Source organism: Rhamphochromis longiceps, linkage group LG5, assembly GCF_057381845.1.
Source record: "Rhamphochromis longiceps isolate RC_006_pf linkage group LG5, R_longiceps_female_GT1.1, whole genome shotgun sequence".
Classification (NCBI taxonomy): domain Eukaryota; kingdom Metazoa; phylum Chordata; class Actinopteri; order Cichliformes; family Cichlidae; genus Rhamphochromis; species Rhamphochromis longiceps.
The window spans coordinates 19,522,526-19,532,973 of NC_140561.1; the positions used below are offsets into that span (position 1 = coordinate 19,522,526).

Consider the following 10,448-nt stretch of genomic DNA (forward strand, 5'->3'; position numbering starts at 1 on the left):
CAAAATGAGCATTTTAGCACCTTTATAGCAGGATCTCCGTGTTTGCAGTTTGAAGGAGCCGGTAGCAGAACCCAAACACTGCAGCTTTTTAACATGTGAATTCTTCAAATGGAGAGCAGCTTGTCTTTATGTAGTGTGATGAAGTAAATGGGCCCATCTGTTTGCCTCATATGCAGCGGAGGTAACGTGCGCCCCCAACCAGTTCCAGTGTACCATCACGAAGCGCTGCATCCCACGGGTGTGGGTGTGTGACAGGGACAACGACTGCGTGGATGGATCTGATGAGCCTGCCAACTGCAGTAAGACATCTTTCTTTTTATTACAACACCAAAACAATTGCTCTGCTTATGAAGAGCGTCTCCTCCGCATCGAAATGAAATGGCTCAGTAATAGAATCTGACCAATTATACTAATGAGACGCTGTGAATGTCAGCACCAGAGGAAATCTGGATGTGGAGAATATTGCGCTGGAGTTTAAAAGAGAAATTTAAAACTACGGAGTGAAACAGAGCTGCATCTAGACTTTTATCATGTCGTCGTTCACCCTTTTTTTGTCGAGTTTGAAGCTGATTAAAACCCAGGCAATTCTTTTTACAGCATCAGTAAAGGAGGCATGACCTGTTTATCCGTTAGGAGGGAGTAAGCCTGTAAAGTCCCATATCTACTTTTGAGGGTCTAATCCAGTCAGTCTCCTCTGTTGCAGCTCAGATGACATGCGGTGTGGATGAGTTCCGCTGCAAGGACTCGGGCCGCTGCATCCCGGCACGATGGAAGTGTGACGGAGAGGATGACTGCGGGGACGCGTCGGATGAACCCAAGGAGGAGTGTGGTAAGGAAAGAGTTTTGGAAGGTGAATAAAGATAAAAGATGCTGGCGATGAGGGGAAACTTGTGCTAAATATGTATTTTGTACAGATGAGCGGACGTGTGAGCCTTACCAGTTCCGCTGTAAAAACAACCGCTGCGTGCCTGGCCGCTGGCAATGCGACTACGACAATGATTGCGGTGATAACTCAGATGAAGACAAGTGTGGTAGGTCACCCCAGCTTTTCTTACTTTTGGATGGGACGGCGCCCACTAACACTCTCACCCACCCTCGACGCACAGTGATTTGTAATATAATTGTTAAGTAATCTGTTCCATTAGAGTGGGTTTTAGTGGTGAGCAGGGTTTCGCTTGTCACTCTGCGTTTGTGTCTTATATTTATACACGCATGGTTGAGATTTAATTTGTTTTTAAGTTAGATGGCTTTACGGCCATTTGCACATCTCACGTTCACATCATCTCATGTCTGTTTTGCATTTTACACTGGCCAGTTGCTGTGAGCCAGAGGTAGGTGTTATCACCAGTTACCCAGCCCTTTGTGTGCCCCCGGCTTTTCTTTTAGTCCTGCCAGTATTTTTTTTTTCCATTTTATTTGTTTATTTTAAAATCCCCGTAGCTCTTTTAGCTCCCGTGTTACACATGCCCGATTCTGTACCCACCGAGCCAACCCTGTGATATGAACTATCTGACTTATTTTATCCACGTACGTCCGGCTCTCAACAGAGCTTCTTGTGTTGTTTTTTTCAGTCTGCTCTATTCCCGCCTTTTCTCTTCTATTTTCCTTTCCTTACACCTCTCCTTGCTCCTTGCTTCGACTCTCCTTGCTCCTTAATCATGCTCACACCCATTCTGAGCGCTTGTCCCTGTGTCCTCAGTGCCTCGCCAGTGCTCCGAGAGCGAGTTTTCCTGCACAAACGGGCGTTGCATTGCAGGGCGCTGGAAATGTGACGGGGACCACGACTGCGCTGATGGCTCAGATGAGGTATCGCTCACATTTTAACTTCTGATGGAACTTTTTGGTTTAAAATCTGACGTGCTATAATGAAAGCAATTCATTTGTTTTCTTTTCAGAATGGCTGTGATGTGAAATGTGACAGAGATCAGTTCCAATGTAAAAACGGCCACTGCATTCCCCTCCGCTGGCGCTGCGATGAAGATCCCGATTGCATGGATGGCAGTGACGAAGAGAGCTGTGACAGTGGCGGTAAGAAGCATGCGTCATCGTACCACCACTGGATATTTCTAACAAAGCTAATTCTTAAAATATCAGCATCTAAGACCGATGATAACTGAGCGCTCGCCGCTTTGTTTCAGCTGGTAGACACTGCCCCCAGGATGAGTTCCAGTGCAACAACACCCTTTGTAAACCACTGGGCTGGACGTGTGATGGTGAGGATGACTGTGGAGACAACTCTGATGAGAACCCAGAACAGTGTGGTGAGAACCAGTGCATTCCTCACATTGCTAGAATTACAGAAGACCATTTGATAGCCTGCTCTTATAGAGGTTTTCCTGTTCCTTAATGCTTTTTCTCCTTTGGTCCTTCAGTTAAATTCCAGTGTCCACCCACAAGACAGTTCCGGTGCCATAACGACCGTGTCTGTCTACCTGTATCAAAACGGTGCGATGGTGTGAACAACTGTGGGGACAACAGTGACGAACTCAACTGCTGTAAGTGTGCTTTTTTGAAAATGAGTATTTATTATTGGATTGATAAGGAGGGCAGGGTTTTAGTAACTTACTGTAACGTCAGATAAAAGTTGCGTATTGTTTTGCAATTGGATGTAAGACTTTTGTTATGGTTAATTTTTCACATGTAACATGTTAAAAATAACTTCTCTGTGACCCTTGTTCTCTTCCAAAAGGGAGTACCTCCAAACCAGCGTGCCAAAAGGACGAGTTCGGGTGCTCGAACGGCCGTTGCATCAGCTCAGTTCTGCGCTGCAACTACTTCAACGACTGTGAGGACTATGGCTCTGATGAAGTCAACTGCAGTAAGAAAGGTATGTTGGGCCACAGTGAATTTGTCACATTGGCAGTGTTCACCCTCTGACCGCCTGCTGCCCGTTTCCTTTCCCGCAGACACAGTACTGAATGACTGTCACAGTAATAGGACGGTGTGTGGAGATGGAGATGAAGCTCACTGCGTGGTCAACGGCACCGACTCTTTCTGCTCCTGCAAACCTGGCTTCACATCCAGTGGACGTAACAGATGTCAAGGTACCCTGGCTTCATTTTTCATGTGTCTTTTTACAACTCTAAGGCGTTTTGTGTTTGCGTTGTGTGTCATGTGGTTTTTGGGGTGTTTCACAGATAAGAACGAGTGCAAGGAGTTCGGAGTGTGTTCCCACATCTGCAACAACACTAAGGGTTCCTACAAGTGCAGCTGCCACAAGTACTTCAGCAGAATCAATGACACATGCAAAGCTGATAGTAAGTACTTCTAACCTAATCCAGCAATGTTTTGGGTTCGTTTGTTGTTTTGATTGACAAGCAAGGTTGCTGGTTCGATTCCAGCCAGAGACACAAATCCCATTTGGGGTTGCATCAGGAAATGTAAAACTGCCACATCAAATATGCAGAGTTACTCGCCGTGGCGACCCCTTGTGGCAAGGGAGAAGCAGAAAGTAGCTTCTATATACACACTGTACATTCTTTGTGTTTATTTCAATGCCTTCCTATACCAGAACTCACTTTGCTCTTCATCACCAGCTCAGAGACAAGTCCTCTACATCGCTGATGACAATGAAATCCGCAGCCTGGACCCTTCCATGCCAAACTGGCACTATGAGCAGATCTTCCAGGGTGATGCCAACGTGCGCATTGATGCCATGGACCTGCACGTGAAGACGAATCGCATTTACTGGACCAACTGGCACACGGGACGCATTTCTTCCTACGATTTGCCTTCTTCCTCCTCGTCCCCCAACAGCAACAACAACCGCGACCGACGCCAGAGTGACTCCAGGATCACCAGCCTTGAGGTAACTTTGTGTTTCTTGTATGTTCTTGCTGCGTGCTTACAGAAATCTGATCTACCATAAACAAAGAAAGAATATTTGTCCAGTTTTATAGATTCTTGTTGCAGTCTCAATTTCTTGTTTGTTTTCAGATTCCTGATCTGAAAATGCCCCGGGGCATCGCTGTGGACTGGGTGGCAGGGAACTTGTACTGGACTGACTCTGGTAGAGATGTGATCGAGGTGGCCCAGATAAGTGGAGGACGCCACCGCAAAACCCTGATCTCAGGCATGATTGATGAGCCTCATGCAATTGTAGTTGACCCCCAGAGAGGGTAAGTGGTTTGTGGGAGGCGTAATATGCAGTCATATCGGAGAAAGGAGTTTGAGGAATGCACACTGTGTTTTAATTGTGTTGACATCAGAGAAATTACTTTTCATTCATTAGGAAAATGTACTGGGCCGACTGGGGCAACCACCCCAAGATTGAAACAGCTGCTATGGATGGAACCATGAGAGAGACTCTGGTTGAAGAAAACATTCAATGGCCAACCGGTAAACCACACAGCTATACAAAAGCAACACTTTCTTTTCATCTTGCCTGCAGTTAGTATCAAGTTTGAGTATTTCCTCTTTTAAACTTTCTCTAATTTACTGTGTGTGCATAGGCCTGGCGGTGGACTACTTTAACGAGCGTCTGTACTGGGCTGACGCTAAACTCTCAGTGATTTGCAGCGTGAAGCTGAACGGCAGTGACGCCATCGTGGCTGTAAACAGCATTAAAAACAGTTGCGTGGCATCTATTTGCATTCTACAGCTCCTCTTGTAATCACTTCTGATCGATCCGTCTTTATTAGTCAGGAATCCGTTCCAATTACACCTTTGTTTCCACTCAGAGCTCCATCAGCCCTTCAGCATCGATGTGTTTGAGGACTACATCTATGGCGTCACCTACATCAACAATTACGTCTTCCGGGTGAACAAATTTGGCAAAGGCCCCATCGAGAACCTGACAACCGGAATAAATCACGCCACAGATATCGCCCTGTATCACCGTTACAAACAACCTGAAAGTGAGTGTGAGGAAAAAAGAAAAGAGCAAAAGTTCAAACAGCAGCAGCAGTGTTTAATCAGTTAGTGCACTGAAGCAGCTGTCGCCCCCATTTTTAATTCTTGTTCTCACGCTCTCTTTCTATCAGTGACTAATCCCTGCGACAGGAAGAAATGCGAGTGGCTGTGCCTGCTAAGCCCCAGCGGACCTGTGTGCACTTGTCCCAACGGACGTACGCTGGACAACGGCACATGTGTAGAGCTTCCTACTCCCACGCTGTCTCCTATCTGTGAGTCCATAGACAGAAAGTACACACTCGCATACACAGAATGTACGCAGGCACTGCCTTGTATATGTATGTATATGCATGCTACTGAAGGATTTTGTCGCCTACAGCTCCTCCTAGCGGTCCCTGCTTAATCCAGTGTATGAACGGCGGCAGCTGTTTCCTAAATGCCCACAAGCAGCCCAAGTGCCGCTGCCAGCCTAATTATGGAGGAGATCGATGTGAGATTGACCAATGCAGGGACTACTGCAAGAATGGAGGCACATGCACACCTTCCCCTACAGGTTAGATATGAAAACGTAGCTTACTTTGCTATATTTATAATGCCCGATATTGCAGTTAACAGCTGGGTTAAAATATTGCTTTATAGACTACCTTCATGGTTCTGTTGGCCCAGTAAAATATTGCACACTTTTCTCCATTCCCCACCCATCCTTCCCTTCATTTCTCTTCATGTATCTGTCCTCCCACAGGCTCTCCTACCTGTCGTTGCCTGACAGGCTTTACAGGACCAAATTGTAACCTGCACACTTGTAAGAATTACTGCCGGAATAAAGGCAATTGTACGGTCAGCGCTGGAAACCAGCCAACTTGTAACTGCCCCTCTGGCTTCCTTGGCGACCAGTGCCAGTACAGTGAGTGTTTGCGTTGTCTGTGTGACGCGACAAGTTTCAAACTGTTAAAACTGAAATAAAGAAAAAGAACAGTTGAAATGAGCCTTTATGATGTGGCCAGGAATTAATGCACCTACGTTATTTGTGTGCGCCCGTGTGTGCAGGAACCTGCGAAGCCCATTGTCTGAACGCAGGAACGTGTCTGGAGAGCGAAAGTGGCACCAAACTGTGCCGCTGCCAGCCCCAGTACACTGGTAGCACATGTGAGATTGACAGGTGTCACTACTGTCGGGATGGTGAGTGCGTCCGCAGCAATACTTTGACATCGGTGGTGAACTTCACCTGTCGGTAAGAGCACTTATAATTTGCCTCAGATTAACGGAAAAGAAACATAAATGCGTGAAGCTGTCACATTTTGCTCAATTTCTTTCTCTCCATAGCTGCACAGATGGCCGAGTCCAGCCCAGCTGTTACACGTGCGATACGAACGAGTACTGTGCAAATGGCCAGTGCTCTATAGACTCCAATACTCGCCTTCCAAAGTGCATGTGAGGAGTGCATTCATTCATATTTGTTGTCTATCAGTCTTGGTTAAATCCTTTGCATTGTTTCATAGTGTGCATGAATATTTCTGTTTGCATATATCTCTGTCATTATAATACTGCATAGATTACATATTTTTTATTGTGTCATCTTGTATTGGTGTCTGTGTTCGTGTGTAGATGTTCACCTGGCTGGGAAGGGCATCGCTGTGAGTCTGTGGCCAGTAGTGATGCTTCAGGTTCAGGCGGACGTGAGTCAGCTCTTCCACTGTGACGTTGATAACAGAGGTTTCTTGAGTTTTGTTTGATGAGGCTGTTTGTTTTTAATTCTTTGTGTGCAGGCACAGTCTCCATACTGATTGCAGTGCTGATGCTGTTGCTGCTGATCCTCCTGGCTGCAGGAGCGTTGTTCTGGTACAGGAGAAGGATGAAAGGGTGAGTAACACGACATTCAAAACTTTGATTTACTTTGACCTCTTCTTTTTGTTTTTTTGTTTCCTTTTTTCTTCCCCCTTTTCTTCCTCCTTTCCGTTCTTCGATCTGCACTTTTACCCTCCTCCTCTGTAATGACATCTCTTCTGCTCCTCAGGTCTAGCCGGCCCGGAAAAACCGGCTCCAGACGCTTGCGGTAACGGCTGCCAGGGTTACACTTTTCTCTCCATGCCCTCTTTCAGTTCTTCATTCTGAGGCTCTCTCTTTCCCTGCCTCTCCCTTAACCATGAGTTCCTGTGCTGTGTTTGGTCCTTAGTGTTGTGCCATTTTTTTCTGATGGTCATTGAGGCTGTAGGTCATCCCGCTCCTACAGTGTCCGTCCTGTGTAGTTATTCTCTTTCAAAGCAGGGCTCCAGGGCAGATCTATTGAAAAGATTAAATGAATAGATCTGTCTGTGTGTTAGCCAGTGCTGTAGGTCTTTCATATTGTTGTCCATCATATTGTGCCATAATGTACTGTGTTGTGGTTTGAGCTGTGGTAGTGTCTCTTGTAGCGAGACATGGAGAGTCCAGTAGCATTGTTCCAAGCTCTGACTGGAAAATGCAACTTCCCAAAATCCAGCATTTACTTAGCCATGGATACTTCATTCGTATTTTAGAGGAATGATTGTGGATTTATTGGGGGTCTGGGAAGATATCCAGGTCCAGTATGTCTGGATCTGACATTACCTCCTGTACATGAATGCTGGGTTTGTGTTGGTCCTTGTGCTGTGGCTTAGCCTGGATGGTGGTGAGAGTCATGCAATGCCTCTCCCCTCCCGTCGTAATGTGGCTGTGTCCCTGCTTGCACTCTTCAGGCAGCTCTACTCTTGAACAAAAGATGAAATTATGACTGCTCTCCTTGTCATTTTGTATAGGGCCAAGGGCTTCCAGCACCAAAGGATGACCAATGGGGCAATGAATGTTGAGATTGGAAACCCTGCTTACAAGATCTATGAGGGCGAGCCTGATGACGATGCTGGGGAGCTGCTAGATGCAGACTTCACTCTGGACCCAGACAAGGTAGAGAAAAATATAGACGTGTGCAAAACTTCAGTCACTCTTCATTTCTTTATAGTGTTCTTGCAAGTTGCCAGACTATTATAATGCAGTTTTTATTTTAAAAAAAATGTCCTGAGTAATAGTTTAATAGTTAGTATTTTCAGTCCAGTCCTTGTACCTGACTATTTTCAGAGGGATGCTTTCTTGTTTGTTAAGCCACTTAACGCCAACCTATTAATCATTGAAGGGTTTAAAAAAGGTGCGTAACTCAAGTGATGAAGCAGTTTTCTGTTTACACATAACAAGCAACTTAGCAAAGAACCAGTTTTATCTTTAGCCACTTTGTTATTTGCAGACTGTCGCAAACATCATCATCAGACAGCACAGACAAGCTTAAAATAGTATTGTTGCACCAACAAGGCGATTCCCAAAAAAGCTATTAGCCCAAAAAATTGGCATCTCTCATCATGATGTGCAGTGTGTCCTTAAAAACACTTGATGAACAGCAGGTCATGTAATTAAGAAACAAGAAAGGTTCAGCAAAGACCTGACACAGGACCTGAGAGATGCAGGTGAAGCGATTAATCCAAATTTTCAGTTTTTTGATTCAAATTGTCATCAGTGTGTATGGAAGCGAGCTTTGAATGTCCTACAAGAAGAAGAAGCTTGCCTAAGAGAGTTCTTGGTATGTTGAAGAATAAAGCTGGTTATACTGCATTTCCATGTATGTTTGCACAATAAATCCAGCATCTATTCCACATTTTATCTTGCAAAATATAAAAAAAAATTGGAATGACTGAAGACTTTTGCACAGCACTGTATATTCGTGATGCTAAACTTCAGTGTTTTAAACATGATGTGATGGATCATTTTTCTTCCTTCCAGCCCACTAACTTCACCAACCCAGTTTATGCCACTCTGTATATGGGAGCTCACAACAGCCGCAACTCTCTGGCCAGCACAGATGAGAAGAAGGAGTTGCTATCCCGTGGAGATGAGGAGCCCCTTGTGGACCCACTGGCATAGACCTTGGTGCCGGATCACGCTATTCCAAACACCCCCCCATTCTTGCCTTTTAAAGAAAAATTGAACAAAAAAAAATCAATAAAAAGTGTGAGAGAAAATTGATAAACCATGTGAACACTGTATAAAATGTACAAAAATGAAGGACTACTTTTGTATGTGATTGCAGTATTATATTTTGTTCTTTTGAGATTCCTCTGGTCAAAAACAAATAACATTTTCTATGAGAGATTTTTAATTTCCACTTCGTCCCTTACCCTTTACCTAAATAGCCACTACCTCTGTGCAAAATGAAATGGAAACATGGAAATCATAAGAAAAAAAAAAGAAATGCTATCATTGGAGCAATTTTAATTTTTTATTTTTGTATGAATTGTATAGAAAAGACAAAAACATTGTTCCATTTCACCAGTGCCAACTGTCTGTTGTTTGTGTCGACTTTGAGCGGGAAAAGGCAAAAACTCAAAGTTTTTGAAATCGGTACATTTGTCATCTTGTCGAGCTTCTTGGCAAGAATGTGTGAGACAGATTTGTGATAGCACCGTTTGTGTATAGCACATGTAAAATGTCAATACCAGATGGCAACTACAGTATTTCCACGTATTTTTCTTTCATTCTCAGAGAAAAATGTTCATAAAATGATTGTGTGGTCTTCCTTGCACAGAATATCACATTTTACGGTATAGTGTATACTGTAGGCTTTATACCTTAAGATGTAAAGAAAATGTTTGTTTTTATCACTTTGTGTAACAGCTGGAGCTGATGTGTTGCTGTGGAGAAAGGATAAAGAGGCTTGTTGGTGCGTGATTGTGCAGTTATATGAAGAACGTGGAAGGTGGTTATGGGTTAAACATTCTAGGCAGAGTGATGGATGGAGATTACGGATGTAAAGCAATAGATGGGATGATACTTTAATGGGTGGGTAGCTGGCTGTGTGTACATGCCCAGAAAACAGCTGGCTAACAATGGCGGGGGCTTTTTTGATAGAAGACTTATAGATAGTGTCATGTTTGCACTATTTAGCGTCTGTTTTCTGGTCTTCCTGTAGAGGCTGCAATTATGGTCAAATGTAAGGAAGGAAAGATTTCTTTTCTATGTGTGTTCTGCTTCTCCAGCCCTGGTTTTTGTTCTGTAAAGACCAGGTAGCATCCATCTGGCTTTGTGAGTAAATTTGCCTTCAGAGGATCAAAGTCTGTATGTTCACAGTTGTGTAATGACTCTGTCTTAAGTGCATTATTTTCATTTGATCCTTAGCGTTTCTCTGTTTTCTTTCTTCAGCCCTTCCCCATCTCTTCTCTGTGCCCTGCTGCTGCTAATGCTACCATTCTGGTTGCTCTGACACGTCCTTACGCTCAGCCTCTGTCCCAAAATGCTGCTTCTGTCAGAAATGTGTCAGCCATATCTTAATGCATGTGAAAAGTAACACAAGTCTTCAGTGTAACTACAATAACAAGTTTTTATTTTGCTTACCTGTCAAGCCAGTGTTATTTTATGCCGTCGTGTATGTTTTGTCTTTAATTGAGAGAGAAGTACAATCATTTTACCGAAAGGACATTTTTGCTAAATCATATGTGCATTTCCAGACTTTTGTTTTGATTAGTCCTTGGTTTTTTAAAATGAAAAATGACACATAGCTTTTATAGTACACAATGCATGGAGGCGCAGACTTTCTTCTG

At 44.1% G+C, this 10,448-nt stretch overlaps 1 protein-coding gene across 1 annotated transcript in view; it reads left to right on the forward strand.

The window, feature by feature from the left end:
• LOC146669799 (low-density lipoprotein receptor-related protein 1-like) overlaps positions 1 to 10,397 on the forward strand; it is a 105,670-nt gene extending 95,273 nt beyond the window's left edge. Inside the window, exons 66-89 of the mRNA XM_085406411.1 lie at positions 177 to 299; positions 704 to 829; positions 915 to 1,031; positions 1,700 to 1,806; positions 1,896 to 2,028; positions 2,139 to 2,261; positions 2,373 to 2,495; positions 2,690 to 2,827; positions 2,907 to 3,044; positions 3,138 to 3,257; positions 3,537 to 3,808; positions 3,937 to 4,118; positions 4,232 to 4,338; positions 4,452 to 4,571; positions 4,680 to 4,856; positions 4,983 to 5,123; positions 5,231 to 5,404; positions 5,594 to 5,755; positions 5,899 to 6,082; positions 6,175 to 6,282; positions 6,457 to 6,527; positions 6,618 to 6,711; positions 7,626 to 7,770; positions 8,635 to 10,397. Coding sequence (XP_085262537.1) covers positions 177 to 299; positions 704 to 829; positions 915 to 1,031; positions 1,700 to 1,806; positions 1,896 to 2,028; positions 2,139 to 2,261; positions 2,373 to 2,495; positions 2,690 to 2,827; positions 2,907 to 3,044; positions 3,138 to 3,257; positions 3,537 to 3,808; positions 3,937 to 4,118; positions 4,232 to 4,338; positions 4,452 to 4,571; positions 4,680 to 4,856; positions 4,983 to 5,123; positions 5,231 to 5,404; positions 5,594 to 5,755; positions 5,899 to 6,082; positions 6,175 to 6,282; positions 6,457 to 6,527; positions 6,618 to 6,711; positions 7,626 to 7,770; positions 8,635 to 8,775 — 3,326 coding nt within the window. The 3' untranslated portion in view covers positions 8,776 to 10,397. The remainder of the gene's footprint in view (positions 1 to 176; positions 300 to 703; positions 830 to 914; positions 1,032 to 1,699; positions 1,807 to 1,895; positions 2,029 to 2,138; positions 2,262 to 2,372; positions 2,496 to 2,689; positions 2,828 to 2,906; positions 3,045 to 3,137; positions 3,258 to 3,536; positions 3,809 to 3,936; positions 4,119 to 4,231; positions 4,339 to 4,451; positions 4,572 to 4,679; positions 4,857 to 4,982; positions 5,124 to 5,230; positions 5,405 to 5,593; positions 5,756 to 5,898; positions 6,083 to 6,174; positions 6,283 to 6,456; positions 6,528 to 6,617; positions 6,712 to 7,625; positions 7,771 to 8,634) is intronic.
• The last annotated feature ends 51 nt before the right edge of the window (positions 10,398 to 10,448 follow it).